Source organism: Lemur catta, chromosome 4 (assembly GCF_020740605.2).
Source record: "Lemur catta isolate mLemCat1 chromosome 4, mLemCat1.pri, whole genome shotgun sequence".
In the NCBI taxonomy this organism is placed as follows: Eukaryota; Metazoa; Chordata; class Mammalia; order Primates; family Lemuridae; genus Lemur; species Lemur catta.
In genome coordinates, this window is record NC_059131.1 from 76,082,756 (window position 1) to 76,105,822 (window position 23,067).

Here is a 23,067-nt window from a genome sequence, read left to right on the forward strand (position 1 = left end):
TTGGTGCCTTTATCTCATAGCATTTTACCCCTTAAGAAAAAATAGCAGGGAAATATAAAGTTTTATAAGAAAAAAAAAGGGAGTGTGTTTTTTTGCCTTTTTCTTTGTCTGCCTTTCTCACTGAAAACACCTCCATGCAAAATCAAATGTCAACTTTTTGTCAATGGTTTTGACATTGATAGACTGAAGCTCTGTGTGGACAATAAGCCAATTTTAACTTAAGTGACTGGTGATTTTTCATATCATTTGTACAGAAAGTTTGCATACCTTAGGCCACAATGCTGTACTAGAAAACGACCACATCATGAGAGGACCCTCATGATGCCCTCTACCTTCTCCCTCCAGCTGCTGCCCAGCACCAGAGATGTCCACTGTCTGCACCTCCACACTAAGCTACTTCCATGCGCGCTGCCCTCTCCCGGGTTTCTTTTGTCTGTGCTGTCTGCTCTGCTGCCTCCACTTCCTGTGTGTCCCGCTCTCCTCTTTAAGAATCACCTCTCTCAAGAAGCCTTGTGCAAGTAGCTAATATTGGGTCAAGCCTCATTCCTCTATTCTTGAGGAATATGCCATCCAGTTTCTCTCCTTGGACTGGCATAGTTGATAGCCCTCTGGTTGTGTATTTCTCTCCCCTTAGACTGCTTGGTGGCACATACTGTACTTTTTTCATGTTATATCACCAGTAAGTGCTAACCTAGCACAGTGCCTGATACAAGATAGATACCCAATCAATGCTTGGGTATAGGTGAATGAAAGAGTGGCATTTAATTTAGTTGCTAATCATTTCTTTTGATGGGTGTCTTATGATATAAATAGAGGGGGAAATATCAAATCGTGTTAGCATTATGAAATTTCTAAACTAAACTTTTCTGATATAAAAATGGTATAAACTACTTTTGAGTCACATCCTGAAAAAGAAGATTCCTAGATGTATTAATATAATAGCAATATAATAAAAGACCAAAATGTTCCCTAAGAAATATGATTCTGGGATGGTTGAGATTTGTAGAGACAAATCATCTGAAAGATATGAAAGGAGATGCAGGGGTCCTAGAATACTTGGAATAGAATACTTACAACTAGACAAATAAGACTTCGCTATCATCATTTTCTATTGTCTGTACAAAAGCTTCTGGCAAACAGATTCCAATTTAATGCTCAAAACAGTATATGAATAATGTGGTCTTAAAATGTTCCTTTCATGGCCTCATATAAGGGAATCACATCTTTATAGGTATGAATCCGAATTTTTTTTCTTAAAAAAAGGGAGTCTGTGAATGAGGAAATTTGTCTTTCTTCTGGCAGTTTTAGAGTTGGACAGAAACACTTATAGAAATGCATGAAGCTCTGGGTTCATTTTTAAGGACTGGTATTGAGACTCGGGGAAAGGGTGATTAACAGCCCCCTGCTCTCACTGGGTAGCCAGGTGTTGACACCTGATTACTTGATTCCGCAGCTCTCCTTTTTCAAGTGCCTCCCTTGTAGGGATCTAGGTGATAAAGACGTGTAGCAAGGTCAGGATCCTGGATTCAGTTCTGCTTTAGATGAGTTGTCCTCCTTCAGGTGCGTGGCCACTGAACATCCCATTAATCCTGAGATTGCAATGGGGTGGAGTAATATATTCCTGATTATCCAGTGACTCGTATTTTGTTGGGCATCTATTCCATGCAAGGCATAAGGCTTCCACTAGGGTTAGAAAAGTGAGGCAGACAGAGTCTCTGCCTGGAAGGAGCTGGCAGTCAAGCAGTGGAGGTGAGTTTGTGAAGAGAGAACGTCAGTGCGGAGAGCTCAGGCCAGTGACTGGCACGTGTCAAGAACACGAATTGAGTCCTCAGGCCTGGCACTCTGCGTGGTGCGCACCTGCACTAACTCTTCCAGTCATCCCAACAGCACTAGAAAATGGAAAATATGTATCATTATTATCAGATTTCAGAAAGGAAACTGAGGCATGGAGAAGCCAAGTAACTTGCTCAAGGTCACGCAGCTGGTGAGGGGTATTCCAGTTCTTGAATCTGTCTATATTCCTACTGATTCTGTACTCTCCTGCCTTTTACTGGAGACAAGGAAGTAACTCTCTCCACTCTGTCCCTTCGGGGAGGCAAGGATATTTGATCAGGTGAAGGATAAGTAGTGTCTTAGTAAGCCTGGGATGCTGTAACAGAATACCACAGTCAGGATGGCTTAAACACGACATTGATTTCACTTAGTTCTGGGGGCTGGAAGTCCAGGCTCAGGGTGCCAGCATGGCTGGGTTCTGGGCAGGGCCCCCGTCAGGCCTGTGGGCGGCTGCCTTCTCACTGTGTCCTCATGTGGCGTCTCTCTTTCTCTTCTTATAAAGCTACTAAGCTTATCATGAGTGGCCCACCTTCAGGACCTCATCTAAAACTATTTACTCCCCAAAGTCCCCATCTGCAAATTCTCTCACTTGGGGGGTTAGGGCTTCAACATAGGAATTTGGTGGCAGTTGGGTGACACATTCAGTCAATAGCAAGTAGGAAGACTATTTATTCTCACTAGAGGAAGCAAGATTGCAAAGGCCTTGAGGCATGATGACAACATTTCCCCCCAGGGAATTTCAGTGTATTTTCGACATTTCTGGAGGCTATAGCAGAAGGAGACAGAGTGGGAGGATTTGACACTAGAAGACTTAGAGGAATCAGTGCCAATTTATTTGAAAAACACAACAAACAGAGAGATAGCTGAGATTCCAAACAGCCCTGAATTAAAATCTTGACCTTGTCATTTACTGGCTGTTTAGTTTTCGGGATGTTATTTAACCTCTCTGAGCCTTAGCTGCAAAACACAAAATAGGGATTGCCTTGATGACCAAGGAAAGAAGACCTGCAAAGGCCACGCCCCCGAGTGGCATGCAGTACCTTCCGCAATACAACTAGCAGCTCAGAGGGCCCGGGAGTCTGGTGGTTCTTAACTGATGGAGCAGGGGGCAGAGTAAGAGCTTGGAACTGGGGGTTAAGCCCTGGGTGCTCACCTGGTCCCCTGGACTGGGCATTGAGTGGCTTCTTACACATGACCTCACTTCCTCATCTCTGTGACTCTGAGGATGCTGGCACTGCTGCTCCCAGGCTACAGTCCACTGTTACTCTTATTACTGCAGCCACCACTCTACAACAGCTCATCCGATAAAGCCTCCCTTCTCAGCACCTGGGAAATCTCCCTGCCTACCCCCCAAGCTCATTAGCAGGAGCAAACAAGACAATGAACATGGGTCCACTCTCAGACCTGGAAAGCTTTCTAGCCTGCGTGAAGAAACCCGTGCTTCTCCTGCTTCAAGGACTTTCCCAAGGTCACGGCAGAGTGGAAGGTGGGGTCCCTCCTGCTCTGGTCCAATGTGCTCCCGCCCTGGAAGCTTTCCCTTCACTGGCCAGTGCTTATGGTAAGGAGATAAATAAACTCCACTGGATCTCTCAGCGTTCTCTTTGTCCAGAAAATAATCAATGGACCACACCGAGCACTTGGCTTGGCTTGGCATGTCCACAGTTGTGGGGTTCAGACACGGACATACTGTACAGCCTGTCCTTCTGCTTTGGTGCAGGCACTACTGTATTTTTAGACTTGCCCAACACTGCCAAGACAAGCAGTCTATGGAGATGAAGGCCAGGCTTGCTGGCCTGTGCAAAGAAGCATGTTGCCTAAAGCTACGGCGACATATGCCAGCGGCCCTTGTTTGCTGTGGGGGGCGGGGGGAGTGGTGTGTTTTGTTGTGGCTTCATTTAGAACATTTTATAGCACTTCACACTGCGTGTGCCTGAGGATGTGTCGAAACATAGGATTAGCTTTATGAACTAGCTTTGTGGGTGTCTAAAGCTCTATAGCAAGCTTTGAAAAATGAATAACACTTAAGTTTATTTTTAAGCTGCAAATAAAATATTTACATTTTTGTATGTGCAAGAAAATCACTTATCAAAACACTATAAATTTGGAATTGTGATCATTTTGGGGTTGACTTTTCCCTCTATACTTTGTAGGAAAGAAGGTTCGTTCTGCAAATTATAATATTATGCAAAACCAGGAAGAAATCTGTTAACATCTTAACAGAACAAATTGTTTTGGCCTGCAAATGAAAACCCATAGAGACACTCTTGATTCTTGCTGGTTTCCTATCACCCATGACAACAATAATACGAAAGCTTATTTCATCTATCCCAACCGCTCGGCTTTGGGTCAGGCCTGAACACCCACTTGGGTTGCTACAATAACTGCCTAACAAGTTTTCCCTGTTCTACCCTTTTCTGGGCGGTTCATCCTCTGCATAGTTACAAGAGTGATATTCTGATACCAATATGGTGGGTATCTGGGACTAATGACTACCTACTCAGTGACTACCTAGCACCAGTACGATACGTGACCAGCTCTTTGAAAAGACATACAAGGCCTCGACTGCATTTCCAGGTTCCTCATTTTCTCTTCCCACATCTACCAAGGAGGTAGCCGCGGGGAGCTGCGAACTGTTCCCCCTTCCGTAGAACTCTTTCCTACTCTGGTTGGAATGACCTTGCCCCTACCACTGCCTCCTGAAATCCTGGGCAAACATTAAGAATCAACACAGCATGGCTTTTCTCACTGCTACTCAGCCCTGAAACAGCGGCCTCTCCGTGCAGTAGTCCATCAGGCGCCATGGCGGTGAAGCATACCTCCATTAAGGCACTTGCCACCCAGCGGTAAACTTAATTGTTTTCCCTCTGCTCCTATGAATTCCCAAGAACAAAGATTATGTCTCACTCTAGCAGTTTTTGGTGCCTTCCACGTAGAAAGCCCTAGGAGTATGTTGGCTAACTTAAGTGGCTTCTGGTTGTCAGCAACGCGCCCGTTCACCAAGTGAGCCTGGCAGGGCAGCTCCTGGAGGTCCCTGGTGAGACGCCCGTTTGAGTCATTGGATGGATGTGAATGGCTTGAAATGTAACTTACTCTAAAATCATCTGCAATTAAAACTTCAGGCTGCTTTTGCCCATCACCTAAATTAATAAGGTTTTATACATTTTTACTATTAATATTATATTAATATAATTCTATTGGAAAAAGAAAAACTGTAGAGCTTTATATTTTCTAGCCCTTTACATGGAATTCAGAACAGATGCCCATTTATAAAACATTTATGTTAGACGGATTACCAGCAACCTTCCTCATTTCAACACCTGGCCAAGGAGTACTCTGTTAGGTCAATTGACCACTTGATTTAATATCAACAGAACTTATTTTCTTTGAATATAGTCTTTAATACTTTAATCTTTCCATGGATTCAGATGAAGCTTTCCTTTAATTAATCCAAATTGTGATGATATAGATTACATGTAAATCTATTTACATTGTAAATCTTGTTTCATGTTCTAATAGGAACTAATAGAAATTTGATATTGTTTAAGTTAAGCGTTGAGTTGTATTTAATGATACAAATGGATTTTTAGAGATGTTTTTATTAATACTAGGCATAGTGCAAAACCTTCAAAGACAAGACTTTGCAGTTTTAATGGGTTCATATAAAGAATAAGGAAACAAACTCAGTTTTCTCTGAGGTACGTTCAAGATATAAGAGTCTGGAACAATATAAACCAGTAACCAAACCAAAATATCCTCCCTGCAGATTTTATAGTTGTATATATATAATCATCTATATCTATAGGTATAAGTATTTAATTAATTATTTTTATATATCTATATGTATATACAAACTTATATGTGTGCCACATATATGTGTGTGTATATATTAACATATTAAAATATATATTATATTGATGTGTATTAATGTATATTAATATATATACTCACATATATATGCTGAAAGCGTGAGGACAGGCTTTCAGTTTTAAGTTTTAATATATAGGTATGTATATGTATATGCATAATATATATATTAAAATTTAAAGCCTATCTCTAGCATAGATCTATGAGATTAGAAGATTTCTGTTAGTGTCAACTGCATTATTGACAAGACAATTTAATGACAAGGTATAATAATAATAATAATAGCAGATATATTGAGTGCTTACTGTATGCAGCTACTTTTCATATGTTATCTCAATTAATCTTCACTATAAACCTATTTGAGGATATCACTTTCCACATTAGAAAACTGAGGCCTGTCACAGTCACACAGGTTAGTAAGCAGAGGAGGCCTCATATCATGTTGAACTCCCCAAATTCATGCACTTGATTCACTTTATGTTGATGATTCTCTGATGGGCTCAGTTTTACTTTAGACAGTGCACGAACCCCACCCAATCCCCCCAGACAAGTCTTTATTATGACTGAACATTTTAATTCTGGAATCAAAGTGTAGTGCATGTAAACACCATGCAATATAATTAGATAAGAATACAGGAAGTTCCAAGAAATTTTGTAATATGTTTGAAGGGATGCACTTTTGAATGTTAGAGGCATAGACAGAAAAATAAAGCACGTGGTGAGGGCGCTACCAAACCTCACTTGGAGGCTGTGTCTTCGTGGGCAAAACTCGCCAGCAGACGGCCCCCCTCCCCTTTAAATACCAGTCTGTTGCACCTGCCTTTGGCAGGGGATTCCAAATCAAAAGCCAGGCTATTTTGTGAGAGCAAATGAAAGGACAGGAGCTAGAAGTTGTCAGGAATGCCAGCAGCTCTGGGGAGCGTTTATTCCCCTTCACCACGTGCGTACTCTCTCTCTTACATCCCTCTGCTTCTCACTGTACAGAGGCTTGTCCTGCTTCCTCTGGCCTCTGTGTGGCCTGATCCATAATTCCTGAGCCTTTGGCTTGCACGTGGCTCTGACTTACCCTGGAGCTTCCTCACGGGCCACCCGCGGCTCCCTCTGAGCTTCAGCTGTGCTGCGACCACCTCACTCTTCAGCTTCCCAGCTCTCAAGGGAGCACACGGATTAGGTCAACTCATCGTGTCAAACTCTGGGTCCGAAGGCACGAGTCAGAGGTCACCCTGCACTGGCTGTCTTTGTGTCAGGGGTCTGTTCCCATTTATTTGAGTTTTAGGTATTTAGAAGTAGAGTCACATGATAGAAAAGGCCAGTGCCTTCCTAGAATTTAGTGGGCAGGCAAATTTCCCATGGGAGACAGTGTGAGAACTTCGTGGAACTTTCTGTATTTGCAGTCCACTTTGCCCAAGCACAACCTTGGTACTGCAGTGTAAGCTATAATTTAAAGAAATTTCCCAACTTCAGTGGTACATAAAAAACAGTCTACAAGGCTCTCTGAGGGAAATAATTCATATTCTTATTGAACACAATACCACCTGCTGTGCATTGATAATGCAATTTTAACAATAACAGCAATAAAAGCAACCACAAAATAAATGCTATTCATTGGTTTTTTATCATATGCCACACACTTCACATACATTATAAATAATTCTTCCAATAGCTCTCAAGGCTGGATACAGCTGCCATATTTTACAGAAGAAGAGACAGAGGTTCAGGAAGCTTCAGTGACTGGTCCAAGATTACACAGTGAAAGTGATAAATACTTAGGTCACTCTGATTCCAAAACCTAGATTTTTCTACTGTATTATGCTGACAGTATTTTTCTTATGTCAGTAGTCAAATATATTTTAATGAAATTAAGAGGAGAAAAATAATTTACTATATTTACACAGATATTCATCATTTGTTTGTCTCTCTTTCCTTTAGTATTTCTTATAGAACAGGTCTGCTGGTGACAAAGTCTATGTTTTCCTCCTTCACAAATGGCTTTATTTTACCTTAATTTCTCTAAGATATTTTCACTTGTCGCAGAATTTTAGGTTGACAGTCTTTTCTTTCAGCACCTTAAAAATGTTCTTCCCACTGTCTTTTGGGCTCCATCATTCCTGATGGGAGATTTGTAGTTATTGAGATTATTTCTGTATATGTAATAGGTCTTTATTTTTTTTCTCTGCTTTCAAGACTTTTTCTTTATTATTATGTGTCTGGACTGATTTCTTTTGAATTTATTCTCTTTGGAGTTTGCTGAGTTTCTTATATTTGTAAATTTGTCTTTTATCACACTTAGGAAGTTTTCAGGCATTATTTTTATGATTTTTTTTCTGCACTAGAATCTTTTGCCTCTTCTTTAGAGATTCCAATGACACAAATGTGAGAACTTTTGATATTATCCCATGAGTTTCTGAAACCCCATTCATTTTGTTTTTAATCTTTTTTCCTTTCTGTTCTTCATATTGGATAATTTCTATTGCTCTACCTTCAAGCTCATTTACTTTTTCCTTTCTCATCTCTATTCTGTTATAGAAAACATCTCATAGATTTTGAAATTTTGGATATTGTATTTTCCAATGCTAAAAATTCAATTTAGTCGTTTTTTTTTTTTTTAACAGACTCTCTTTCATGCCTGAGAATTTCTCTCTTTCTATTCATTTCAAGAGTATTCATCCCAGTTCCTAGAACATGGTGTTGAGAGCTGCTTTCAAGTGTGTCTCATAACTGACACATCCGAATCATCTTTGGGTTGGCATCTGCTGATTGCCTGTCCCTTTGAGAATTGGTCACATTTTCATGGTTGTTGGTATATCAAGTCATTTCTGCTCGTATCCTGGACATTTTGAATATTATGTTGTCAGACTTGAATGCTGTTAAAATTCTCTGGAGAATATTGATTTGTTGTTGTTTTAAGAGGCAATCAACTTGCTCATTCTGTTCTTTTCTTCTGTGGTGGCAGTTTCAATGTCAGTTCACTTTTCAAAGTGTCTGCTATGCTATTTGTGTCACGTGCCCTGGGGCATGCACTACTCAGGGCTTGCTCTGGTACCTGGGTGGTTTTTATACTGTAATTCACTTCTCAAAGCCTTTGCCATACTTCTTTGGCCATTTTCTGTGCATATGCAGCTTAAGGGTAAGCTTGGTATTTGTGTAGGTTCAAACACAGAATTTTAGTGTCTCTTCTCCGGCGCTCTCCTCTGTGGGATTCCTTCTCACCCTCTGGCTTCTAGGGCCCCTTTTTCCAGTTTCTGTGGCCAGAAAGATTGGATTCTCTGACAGTTTGGGCCTCCTGTGCTGTGGCACAGTTCCATGCAGTTGTGTCACACAGCAAAGCAGCAAGAGAAAAGACAAAAATAAATAATCATGATTCCTCTCCCGCTCTTTGCACTATGACTGTCCCTTTTCCTGGGTCCTCTATCCAGAGGGTTGGGTCACCTTTTGGGATTGTAAGAGCCTGTACCTCCACGGGGGTAGCAGTGCAGATCTATGTCTGACACTGACCGAAGAAACAGGACAAGGGGAATAAAAAGAGAAAGTAAACATGGAGATTTTCCCCCGCTCCACACTCTGGCTTGCAGGAGCCTCTTTTCCTAGGTTTTCATTCAGAACAAAGGATTGCACTAGGGTTTTCCTGCTATTTGCACCTTTTATACGGTTCCCAATTTGGCTTACCTTCGGGCCAGAAAAAAAGAAGAAAACCCAGATAATCTTTCTTAGCAGCCAAACTGATCTTTCTTTAAGATTTGACTTCCATCCTCAATCCACTTGCTACTATTTACTTTTCACAGTGTTCACATAATTGTTTGTCACACTTACCTGGTTTTAGCCTTGATCAGGGGAGAACAGACAGGCCTTCTTGTTTCCGGCACTGCCTCTCACTAATGGCTGCACCCCTAGCACTTGGCACAGAACCTGTCCTGTGACAGACAACCTTAGCCTTTTTGTAAATGAAGTGAATGAAACTGTAAAATGTGGGACTCACCAATTATTTAATAAACTCTGGTAGGACAAGGACAGCAAATATTTGGCCCACAGTCTGCCACTCCGAGTTCCCACGCTGAAAAGTCCACATCAGTATCCTTTCGGCCCTCTGTTGCTGGCAGGGCCTGAACACAGCCGCAGAGTACTTCCTAACACCGCACACCTGGAATGCCAGGGCGGAAACGCCTACCTTTCGTTCCTGTCTTCAGGACTTCCTCATCAACACAAAAATTCTAGCCTTTCTGTCCCATTTAACTGTGGTGACTCCTCTTCTCAAATTGCCATCTTCCTATCGTCTTTTCTCTAAGATTCCATCTGATCGGTATATTTCTTCTTTTGGGGGCAGGCTTGTTGAGAAAAATCATTCTTTGCCTTATAAAATTTCTATATTTTCTTAAAATATAATTTGACTCATGTTTTACTGAGCTTTCCCCCAATTATACTAACAACATTTTATTTTAGTGTTTTAGCCTTTTGGAAATGATGGATTTGTTTAATAGATCCACAATTATCCAACTCAAAAGTGATCGTCAGAATTCCTTTTTATTTGCTTATTATTAATACATATCACTATACACACGATCCATTTTTCTCCAGCTGCAGCCATTAATTCAGCTTTATTTGTCCTTGACTTAGAGATTCCTGTACTTCTCATTTTGAACCAGTCTAAGTAAAAATATTAAGAGAAAGTAGTATGCCTTAAATAAATCTGATTTAAAATCAGATTTGCTTGGAAAGCATAGCTGTGCAAACTTTTAAAAATAGTTTTGCTTGCCATTTTGTATTTTCTTAGGCTATTTTCTAACAGAGCCACGATCTAAATAGCAATGTTTTTGTTGTTGTTGTTGTTGTTGTTGTTGTTGTTGTTGTTGTTAGGGGTTTGGGGTGATTATTATCAGCTTCTCAGGGATCACTGTGGTACCAATATATCTTAGCAGGAGATATGAGACAGTGTATGTAAATAATGTGAACACCTTTTCATGTCTCTGTAAATTTGGCATAAAACACCTGTATGTGGCCAGGCATGGTGGTTCACGCCTGTAATCCTAGCACTCTGGGAGGCCGAGGCAAGTGGATTGCTTGAGGTCAGGAGTTCGAGACCAGCCTGAGCAAGAGCAAGACCTCGTCTCTACTAAAAAAAAAAAAAAAATAGAAAGAAATTATATGGCCAACTAAAAATCTATATAGAAAAAATTAGCCGGGCATGGTGGCGCATGCCTGTAGTCCCAGCTACTCGGGAGGCTGAGGCAGTAGGATCCCTTAAGCCGAGGAGTCTGAGGTTGCTGTGAGCTAGGCTGATGCCACGGCACTCATTCTAGCCTGGGCAACAAAGCGAAACTCTGTCCCCCCCCAAAAAAAAACACCTGTTTGTTATCCAACTGGGTACTGACATGAGAGAAGTCTGTCTAGAACCTGAGGTGCTCCCACTTCTACAGTGGAAAACCAGGTCAGAAAAATGAGCATGTGTATGGTGCAAATATTGAGCAGGTGGAGTTGACTGAAGGTCATCAACATGGACATCACTGAGTCCAAGGTCATCTGGTAAGATTCCTTGTTTAAGATAATTCAGGATCTATACCTGGGATTCCATCTAGCAGTGCTGTGGCTGAAATTAGAAAAATGAATGAAACAAACTCACTGTGTGACAGTCTGCTCTGTACTTGTTCCTCTAAGTGTTTTTGTTTTTTCCTTTTCTCCTTTTCTCCTGCGGTCTCCAGTTTACCGTGGTTTCTGGGCCGTGCTGATGCTCCTGGGGGTGGTTGCCGTGGTCACCGCGAGCTTTTTGATCATCTGTGCAGCCCCCTTTGCCAGCCATTTTCTCTACAAAGCTGGGGGCGGCTCATTTATCGCTGCAGGTATGTACAGTGCCAAAGGTGTGATTTCCAACTACGATTTTTCTTCATTTTGCTCTGTTTTTCATTTCTAGATTCAGGTGTCAGTATTTTAGTAATAGTAACACAATGATATTTGTATCCAGTCATTCTTGAGTGCTCACTGTATGTCAGACACTTTCCGGGGACTTTCCATTTTCCACGTGCTGACACACTTAGCCATGTGACAGTCTCTGCACATTGCAGCCCCATTACACAGATGAGAACCCTGAGGCTTAGAGGTGAAAGCTCTGCCATTGACTCATTTTGAGTGTGCAAGAGCCTTTTAATCTCTCTTACTCTATTAATTTTCTGACTATAAAATGGGGGTCATAACGTGTCTCTGTAACATATCAGGATATAGGCGAATTTTTTGCACACTCTTAAAAAAATAGCCCTGTGAGGGTATTTTTGACATACTCTTGTGGTTTATTTATCATAGGAACAAAAATTTTCTACCTCATCACCATTGAATTGTCTTAATTGTGCTGAATGTGCATTATTTAAACACATTCTTTTCAGTGTAAAACTTGCGTTTATTTTAGTCAGCTTTCCAACTAGTTGGATTCTTGCTAAAATGATTGTAGTACAAACAGAAAAGTAATTGAATAGGTGAGTCTAGTGAATTTTAAGTCTTTTTCATTTCATTAGGAAGTTAAAGCCAGACCATTAACTTGGAAACATAAGCACAGGCTATTATTTATAAAGATAACTATTCTAGAGAAGTAGACACATTTCAGTGCTACTAAGTCAGTGTACGTGACTATGCTATATTGTAACATCAGACCAGAGTGACAGGGTGTTTCTAGGTGACATTGTCGTGACAGTTGAAAGAGAGGAAAAGAATAGATAGCTTTCTTGTCTTTACAATCATTGCAAAGAGAGTTCCTGATGCCTCTCGCTATCATTTAATCAATGGTCAGGTAACACAACTCTGTTTGCATAATATGGTGCTTAAATCTGCAGAGGGAATAAAAAGAATAATCGGATATGGACCCTCTGTTCAAAGAGCTCAATAAAAAAAACACTGAGAATAAGAGCCCTTTTTAATCTATTCTGCCTTTCTTTTGTCTTTTATTTCAACTTTTTTCTTCACTGGATTTATCCATTAGAGCTCATCACTTTTGATAAACATTTTTATTGAGATATAATTCACATGCCATACAACTTGCCATTTTGAAGTGTATAATTCAGTGTGGTATTTTTAGTACATTCACAGAGTTGTGTGAATATCACTACTTTCTGATTTCACAATAGTTCATCACCCCACAAAGAGACCTCATTCTCTTCTCTCCTTTCCTCCTTGCTAGCTCTGAGAAAACACTAATCTATGTATTGTCTCTGTGGGTTTGTCTGTTCTGGATATTTCATATAAATGGGATCACACAATATGTGGCTTGTTTGTATCTGGCTTCTCTCACTTAGGTCTCATAAATTATCATCCCTTTGTTTTAATTCATAATTCCATAAGACCAACCCTTTATATCACTTAAAAATGAATGTCATCTTTGCCAAATATTTTGTCTCCCCCAAACCACATTCTACCCTTGCCTCATCCAAAGTTCTAAATGGGGTGCATATTTTTCAGTGGTCTTCCCAGAAATAACAATACTCTGCTAAAATGTGTAAATATTTATTTCTTCTCATTACTTGCTTTTTTTTTTAAATCTCAGTTAATCAATAAAGGGAACATGTACTAACAGTAGTTTAGTACTAATGCATTATGGGCAGCATGATCATTTCAAACTTAGAAATGCTTTGATCTTGGGTTTGGTCCAATTAGAGAGTTGTCGGGGGTGTGTGTGTGTGTTTGTATGTGTGTTTGATACCTTCAAAAAATTGATCATTTTTCCATTTTATAATCTGTGCAAGAAAATAGTATATCCAAAAAATTACATTTGGCTGAGAACTTTATAGAAAGAAAGTATTTGATATGTATTCATACACTCATGCCTACGATCAGTGGATTTTCTTTTTTCAAGGAATCTTGTGCTGCAGATGGTAAGAGGCTGAAGGTCTCTTTGCTCAGGACTTCATGAAAAATCCCCTGGGAGTTCTGAGGTTCTGAGAGCCCATTCCTAAAGCCCCTAAACCAGATGATTTATGAGAACCCTTCCTTCAAATTTGACTTTTAATTTCCCTCATGGCACAATTCTGTGTTGTTTGTGTGTGACCATTTGTTTCCTGAGAACGGGGTGGGATATCCAGTTGCATGAGATAAAACATTACTGTTCATCTTATCATGAGTCTCCCCCGCCTGCCCTGAGCCAACACACTGCGCTCTGCCAGCGGTTAGGAACAGGTGCTGCCTGGGCTCCGGGTGCTGTGGCTGCTTTATCCATGCCACAAGCAGGATTGGACGCTCTTTATTTGGGCAGATGGCCTTAGGGAAGGACAGAACCAAATTTTAAATGACCATTGCTGGGCGTGTGCACATTGGAAGATACTTTGGCATCAGCAGAACTATTTTCGGGCAATCCATGTGTGGCAGAGGGATGCCCATGCCACAGCTGTGGGGTGTGAGGGTGGGACCCATGGTATTGCCCTTGCTGGGTGAACAGACTCAGCGCAAGGCTGGGAGGGCTGGGAGGGCAGATGTTGCCACTCCCTGCACTTAGACAGATACTTCCTTAGGCAGGCCAGGCCGAATGTTTTCTGAGGAGGGTCTATTCTGGACAAAGTGGATAGTGATTGTCAGAACATGACAACCCTGAACCTATGCTTCCATGAGTCATCACACACCTCCACAAGGCCCAAACAACTGCTGCTATTTGTTTGAATGTGGACTTGGGAGAACTCTTAGGCACAAAGGGGTTGACACTTGTCTTCTCCTGCCCCAATGACATTGGATGTGATAGGAAAGACACAGGAAGTGTTAGAATGAGTAGGCATGGGATTCAAACATTTGCATTATACGAAGGAAATTAGTACAGAGCCGAATATTCCTAACCCCTGGGCAAAGCGACATCAACACAATGGCAAAGCAACATGCAATTGCTGTGCATGAGTAAGACATCTACGTGTGTGGACAAGGATAAGCTTGTGGTCTGGATGTTCTAGGACGCTGACATTGGGGGATTAGCCATAAAAATCTAGAAATTGCTATTTTATCAGCACCTCAGGGTAGAAATATTTTTTCTGCCATAATTGAAATCACCTTTTCCTGAATGGCAAACTGGGATGACCACTGAGCTTTTCTGCTGAGTGGAGATGAAGACAGAGTCTTCTCCCCCCCCCCCCCCCCCCCCCCCCGGGCGGAGAGGTCTGCAGAGCTCCCGAACCTCGGCTAAATCCCTCGTTAGACTGTCCGCTGGGCGAGACTGCCTAGGTATCTTGTAAGTCCAAGGATCAGAGAAGACCCTATTCCTCCAGGCTCGAGATATGTTAATGGAAACAGAGGGTACCCTTGCAGTATAATTTAGGCCTTTGGAATACGACACAGGCAAAGTGTGGTTTGCTTCCTGCGGGTTCCTGTTTGCTGCACCCCATTCCGTGACCGCAGGGTGTGCTCTTCACCCCAGGTGGCTATTTCACACACCATTGCTGCTCCCCAGACGTGAGCAGAGCTGGGTGGGATGAACCGTGCAAATCCTCCGCCACGCCACGTGGGACAGACTCCTGGAGCTCACCCTGTTTCCTCCTGCTCCGGAGGGGAGCGCTTTCTGAAAGTGTAGTGATGCGAACCCTCCTAATAAACACGTATAGGAAAGATCATTGGATATGAAGGGAATAAAAAGACTGACTGAGAAGGAACTGGGATTTGTGGTTTGTTTTCGTTTTTTCTTTCAAAAGATCAAGGGAAATTGCAATTGCTCCTCAGTAAACCACACTTATTTCTATACGAGATAAGAAGAGATAGGATGCATACGGAAAACAAGAGATTTTTTTTCCCCCTTTAATCCTAGAAAGAATAGCTCACAGCAGCCAAAGGACAGTTTAGGCGCTCATTTTCCTTTGGCTGACACTGAACACATGGCTCCCGAAGAGGATCCTTACATCTTCCTGGAGGTAAAGCAGCCGTTGGGGGCAGGAGAGTGTATGGAGGCAACATAGAGAAGAACTAGCGCAGGGAGGGATTAGGAAAGAATTGCTGACGGCCGGAGGCAGGTGTCCTAAACTTGCAGGCACGCGCACGCGCAGACCCGGCCGCAACTGCTGTCTCCACGTCTGTGTAGTGAAGGATCCAGGCTATAAACAGGTGCTTCCTGCGGCCAAACTCCAGATACTCATCCTATTGATCGTATAAACTGGGAATATCTGTTTTCAAATTTTAAGGTGGATTTTCTAACGTCCTTGGTCTGACATTTTAATGTAAATGTCGAGCACTAAAAGAAGTCAATATTGCCTAATATTATACAGGAAAGAGCTGCGAAGAGTTTTTATGTACGAGAGTACTTTACAAATTATTACTTTTTTTTCTCAGATTCTTCTTGAAAGTTTATTTTCCTCTGCATTTCTTTTAGTCGAGATATGAGTAACAGGCTGTTAGAATCAGTTTTGAATGTGGTTCTGATATAGTAGCTACACCCCATGAAAGTGAGGGAGACCAATCCCCCGCTCTGTGAGTCTGGAGCATCTCAGCCAGACCAAGGCCACGAGCAGAAATGAGAACGTGGAAACGAGAAGAGATGCAGAGCCATTTCTCAGGAAAGAGCTACTCCTGTCCTGTGAGTGGTCACCCTTACCTGACTTGTTATGCATCCCTTCCTGGGCAAAACTCCGGGTCATGGTCTAACGCCCGCCCAGATTAATCGCCAGCTCAGTGCTAGCTTTGGTGGAGCTTTTCTGAAAAACCTTGAACTTCAAACTTGAATAAATTCTTCCCCACACCTCCCACATCGCCCTTTAAAAAATGGGCCGTTCTTTTAAGAACTAGAGCTACAAGCCTGGCAAATGCATGCTTGCACTCACACGACATATTACTATGGGGTGTGATGAATCTTTACCCTGAAAGGGAGTTTTCAGATGTGCAAAGTGACAAGATTATCTCTGGCCTATGAGTAGTTTCTCTGGTCTGAAGCTAGGTTTTGTTATGGTGGGAAGGCAGACTGAGTTTCCGCATGATCTATTCTTATTTTTCAAAGTATGTATCTCATTAACATCAACTGTTTGTTTACTCATTACAGTAATGGATTTAATTTCTTTGCAAATACTCTTTTTCACTGCATACCCTCCTTAATTTCTTTTATAGTTATAATATCATGATTACATCTTTCTGATTTTCAGACACTCATTGCTGCTCACACTTCACTTTGTCACTTTGCTCCAAATAACTAGTAGTGAATGACTAAAGAGTATTGTATTGTATTGTATGGTTTTGTAAGTTTTTTGTAATTTTTTTTGCTTGTGTTTTCTTTACACTTTCTGTTTTCTTTTCATTTTATTATTTTGATCCTGAGACTTTAGAAGGAATCTTTATACTTCCTTGTATGGGAAGAGAAGCGCGTTAGGTATGGAGTGTAGGCTCCTTGGGATGACCATGTTGACCTATACGAAGAGTCTGACCCAGAAAGACTTTTCCTATAAGTAAAGGGCTTATGGGGAGGGAGAAGAGATTTGCTTGACGGGACACCTAAAGCAGAAACTATTCTTAACTCAAGTCCCTATTCCCCTTGTTTTCAAAACTTCAGTCCTGGGACTGCGGGAGGACTGGTGCCACCTTGTGGACAGTTCCAGTAAGACATGGAGAGACACGTTTGAAGTTTTTATTCCCTCACTGCTCTCAGGAAATCTCAGAACTGGAAGGCACCCTGGCGAGTTTATTCTTCTGCCTCTTGGCCAGTCCTGAAATAGCTCAGTCACATGAGAATATCTGATGCTGTAGAGGATTTCAGAAAGTAATATTTGCTAGCTATTAGCAGGAGCTTATGTCAAAACTTAATAATAATAATGATGACAGCAGAATTAGCCAATGCTCCTTATAGGGGCTAGGCGTGTTCCGGACACCTGCTAAGTGCTTTACTTCCGGGAATTCCATGTAGCTGCTTTCTGAGGGAGACATTTGCATTGTCTCTATTTTACCGATGAAGAAACGGAGACAGAGCAGTAAGAAGCTTGCTCAAGTTTACTCAGTGAGGTGTAAAACCTTTTGGTTAATAAGCCTTGGAGCCAGGATTGGAAACAAGACAGTCAGAATCCAGGCATGTGCTCTGCAACCACATCCTACTTTCAGAAACTCAATTATTGTGAGTCAAGACGTCCTTGGCATTAAATGCAACTCTGCTGTTCAGATTGAATCCCTAATTACTTGTAGAGATGGATAAACCCCCATGATCGCTCTCTGTTAATAATTTTTTCTCAGCAGAATGCAGAGTACTGCGCATACAGGATGTTTAATGCTGAGAATTATTATGCCAATCTAAGAAAGCCATACATGTTTGAGAAATCCAATAGGCGTTATATATGTTTGGTTGACTAAATGAAAATATGAATCCAGAAAATGAAAAGGAAGAGCCAGTTAATGTTTTTGGAAAGTAGTATGATGAAGTGTGAGCAGCAATGAGTGTCTGAAAATCAGAAAGATGTAATCATGATATTATAACTATAAAAGAAATTAAGGCTGTTTCAGATAATTAGAGAAAAATCAGTGGAAAACAAGTCTGAGGAAATAAAGAATGCAGATAAATCAAGAATGTTGGCCATTATGCATTAGTTGTTTTATAATTTCTGAAATATGATACATAAAAATGAGCACAATTTTATTATAAGAGAAAACAGTAGCATATTAATGTAAAGAATAAAGAAGTGATTATTACAAAAACTCCATTTGAAATCATTTTAAAGAACTTCTAGCTAATTTTCCTGGAAAAACTGCCTAATTTTTTTAATGAATGCAAAAATATTTATGAGACTACTTTGAAATATATTACAGTGTAATGGCAAGAATTACTTTTGCAAAGGTAGAATTGGCAGGTTTCGCTTTTCCCATCATATAAGGTGGAGAAAGACAAGTGTACGTGTTAGGCACTGGAATGGACCTGGGACAGTAGGTCAGCCTGCACCCGCCCTGTTTTCTCCTTTAGCAGGACACATAGGGCTTCACTGAAGTTGGGAAAAGCCTCAAACAATTTTTGAGGTTCCTAGTTGTTAAAGTTAATGCATGTGAAAACAGGCTTGCAAATATTGTAGCATTTTTAAAGTGTTTACATTTGATACATTAATGCTTTATGCTTTTAAAATACATACATAAATGAATGACCCTACACATAAAGTCATTCACAGGTATCATCTGAAGTCTAACTGGGAGTCTTTTATGAATGTGGGGATCAAGTCAAATAATCCTAATGGACCCCAATGTTATGCACAGCATGAGGGAACATTGTGATTTCATCCCAAGAGGTTAAATCACTTGCCAGTTCTCAAATAGCCAGCTGCTCATGAGTCTAGCTCCTTCTCCGTGGTTGTAATTTTTGACCCTCTAAATCTGTGAGATGCTCCCTAAATATTGGGGGGTTGCAACTCTGTTTCCAAAAGAGTCCCAGAAAAAATGTCATGGGTGGTATCCTGATTCCTAGATTGGAGACCGGTTTACAGGTGTTGGTCTTATAATGAAGCTTCATTCATTTCTAAGCCATTTTTGTAAATTTCAAATAATACATAATGAAAATACAAATAATAAGCAATAATAAAAAGAATGAAGGAGCTGAAAACCACCAGTCACGAAACAATCCCTGTGCTCTAGGCACTTGGAAAGCGTGTTTGCTCAGTGGACGCTGTTGAATGACGGTCAGAAGTTTTGTTGAGAAAACTGATGTTTGAGGAAGATGACTAAGGCAGTGGTTTTCTAAGAACTGTGTTCTCAGTGGGACTTAGCAGGCTGTGCAGTTGTGGGGTTGGGAAAGGGAAGAAGAGTCAGCAGGTGCACTTCAGGTCCCTGCCATAGCATCAGTAAGACCCAGGGCCGTTTCACCAATTTTGTATAAGATTGTGCACCACAGAAAGATTTTATTGCCATGTCCCAAACCGTTTGTTTAAGGAAATGCTATCCATTAGTTCAAAACTGTATGTATGAGTTAGAACATCACAAAGCAATATATTCATAGTAGCTTAATTCATAACAGTCAAAACCTAGAAACAACCCAAACGTTCATCAGTAGATGAATAAACAAATTGTGGTGTACTCATCAAATGGAACAACTGCTCAACAATAAAAGGCAGTGGACTGCTAACACATGCAACAACACGAATGAGTTCTCAGACATTATGCTGAGTACAAACAGCCTCAAACAAAAGGCTGCATACTGTTATGATTTCATTTATATGACGTTCTGAGGGCAAAACTAAGCTGTAGTGATAGATACTTCGGGCGGGGGGAGTGCAGAGGCATGAAGAACCTCTTTCAGTGATGAATATATCCTATTCTTAATGGATTGTGGCTACATTGATGTTTACATTTGTAAAAACTCATCAAATCATGGACTTGAAATCAGTATATTTTACTCTAGGTAAAGTATTAAAAGAATGAGAGAAGTAAAACAATAAACCTGGAATGTTTTTACCCCTTAGACAAAACTTTAAACTATTGGAGTTTAATATAATATTTTCAAATATTAGGTATGGGCAATTTAAGAAATGCTTATATAAAGATGATATATGCGTTGTCTGTAAAAGGGCCCTTGCAGAGATGTCAGTCGTATGCTCAGTGTTCCTATGAAGATCTACTGAAGGCATTCATTCTTTCTTGATGAATTGCTATGTTCCCTCTTAGAAAGTGACAGTAAACACACAGCTTATCAAGTTTCCTTTTTGTTCTTTCTTTTGGACACATCAGATCTAGGTTTGCCATTCCGTGAATGCCGCTATCCTTAGCACACTTACCCACACCCCAGGTTTTTTTCTTTGATTCTATGCTTGGCACAAATTTGCGTGTTGCCTTCCGGGCAGCTCCACTTGGAAAAGTAACCTAGTCACTTGCTGCTTCCTCGGAATGTTTTCTTTACCGCAGCACGTTTGAGAACCTCTTCAGCCTAATGTGTGACTCCTGTTATCAGGGTTTTATTCTGTGATATGCCACAGGCTCAGCGTTGGAACTTGGCAGACAAATAACTACCACACATTTTATTTTCATCCTCTGAAAATAGCCACAATGAGTAAGCTAATGGTGTCATCCCTGAAAGTTTATGATGCTTACTTTTGAGTTCTACGCAGATGGCCTTGCTGAACATTGCCCTGTCCCTAGCATGTGTGCATCCTCCAGATAGAGAAAAGACAATTTTTCTGATTCTAATAGACTTTTCAACTTAACTTCCTTCATAATGCATTGTTTTATTATGGGATTCTATGAACTTTCTTATGCCCATGGAAAGCTGAAATGAGTTGTCCCTGTATGGAAGCATGATTGAACGATGCCATTGAATCATCTGGAATTTACGATTCTTCCCCAAGTAACCTATAACTGTCAAGTTGTTAAAGCCCATTTAAAGGCAGTTTAGTTACTTTTAAGCAGTTAAAGATCAAATTTATAATTTTTAAGTAACTCCAAAACTATTTTTTTTAAAAAAAGAATATATGTAACAGTATATGTACTTCTAGACAAAAAATGTAGAAGCTTGATAATTTGCCTGTCTTTTTAAGGAAGAAAGTTTTTCATTTCTGGGACTAAATTTTTCCTTTTACAGATGTGTTTTTAAATCTGGTTTTTATAATATATCATAGTAAAAAGATCTTTATAGTATGCCTCCTTTTTTCATTCTTGTGTTTGTGAAATAGTGAGGATGTACAATTTTATTTCTCCGTCTTTGGTCTTTGAGTCTTTGACTTGGCCTTGGGGAATCTGTTTTTGTTTCCATACTGCGATTGTTTCCGTATTGTTTATCATCAGCAATTGCATTCTTAATGGCCTTTTGCGACTAAATTTTATGTGTCCTTTGTTTTGAAAAAAAAAATACTTTCCAGTTATAATTCGTGACATTTAAAGGGGAAAGTTTTCAACTTTATGAGAGAATCCATGCAAAATTATAAGTTTGAATGATTCTTCCACACACTGCCAATAAGAAGAAATCTAATGACTTCTTGGAGTGGCTCAATTATTTGTCCATGGTTTTATTATGATCACAAATCTTTGTGGCCTTTGGGACCATGTTTTGATTCTGCCTCCTGTGAGCTATTTTATAAATTTTTTGTTGGACATCAAAAATAGGTAAATTTAATTGGAAATAAATTCTTGATTTCCAAATGTATGACCAAATTTAAATGTAATTTTATTTAAAAACAAATTACTACCTAAACATTAGCAATATTTTCTATCCTTTTTTTTAACATTTTTTATTTTTTAGAGACAGTATCTAGCTGTCACCCAGGCTGGAGTGCAATGGTGTCATCATAGCTCACTGCAATCTCCAACTATAATGCACAGTGGCATTTTAACCAGCCTCCCAAAGTGCTGGGATTACAGATGTGAGCCACTGTGCATGGTCAAATATTTTCTATTCTTGCTAAAATCACAGTGGAAAGTAGGTTTGAAATGTAACTCATCTGTTACTCAAGCCAGTTATTGCTTATCTTTTTATAAATGAGAGTCCTAAGATATCGAGAGATAATAATTAAGATTTTTCTACAGTAATAATATTGTCTCAGAGGAGATACTTCACTCAGTGGGTGGACCAAGTCAATGATATTACTGTTTATTAATAGTCACAATATCCCACCAAAGGAAGATGTATCTTTCTGGGTAAAAGCATACTCCCCTTGGCCCTTCCCCACCCACATGTTTTCTCTAACACACATGGCCAAAGACTTCTGCCACAATTTTTCTTTTGAGTCATTCCTTTTGTTTTGAAATATGTTCAGCTTTACATAAAAGTTGGAAGTTCTTTCACCCAGAGACTCCATTTCATTTTTTCCTAACTCTTCTATTAATAAGAACCCGATCCTGGATCATGCTTTGTATTTTGCTGTGTCAATTGAGTCTCCATTAAACCAGAATAAGTCTTTCTTTGACCTTCATGATCTTCTCACTTTTGATTTTGTAGAACAGTCTTGAATTTGGGTTTGTTTGATATTTCTTCGTGATTGGATTCAAGCTTTGTATTTTTGGCTGCAAGATCATAGCAGTGATGCTGTGTCCTTACCACATCCCATCAGGTGACTTGTGACATCAATTTGTCATGTCACTGGTGATGTTAACTTTGATCACTTGAATAAGATGGTATTTGCTGGGTCTCTTTAATATAGAGTTACTATTTTCCTATTTATGATTAGTAAGTAGTTTGCTGGAAGAGACTTTGAACCTATGTAAATATCCTATATTTCATAGAAATATCATCCACTAAATTTATCATCCATTTTTGTTTCCTACTGGAATTAATTATTTTTTAAATGATTGCCAAATCATGATTTCTAATTCTGCCATTCCTTCTAAATTTATAAGTTAATTTTCTACTGCAAGGAAAAGCTTTCCCTTCTCTCTATTTATTCATTCATTTATTTAAATCACTGTGGGTTTTATTCAGTGAGATAGTGGGTACCACTACTTGTGTGATGATCAAATGGTCTCAGTTTGAGCTACAGAAAGTCCCATCAAGCT

The 23,067-nt window shown here is 40.1% G+C and overlaps 1 protein-coding gene across 1 annotated transcript in view; it reads left to right on the plus strand.

The window, feature by feature from the left end:
* Positions 1-23,067, plus strand: part of TMEM182 (transmembrane protein 182) — a 51,918-nt gene that overhangs the window by 23,143 nt on the left and 5,708 nt on the right. The window contains exon 4 of the mRNA XM_045550328.1: positions 11,391-11,528. Within this exon, the coding sequence (XP_045406284.1) occupies positions 11,391-11,528 (138 nt within the window). The remainder of the gene's footprint in view (positions 1-11,390; positions 11,529-23,067) is intronic.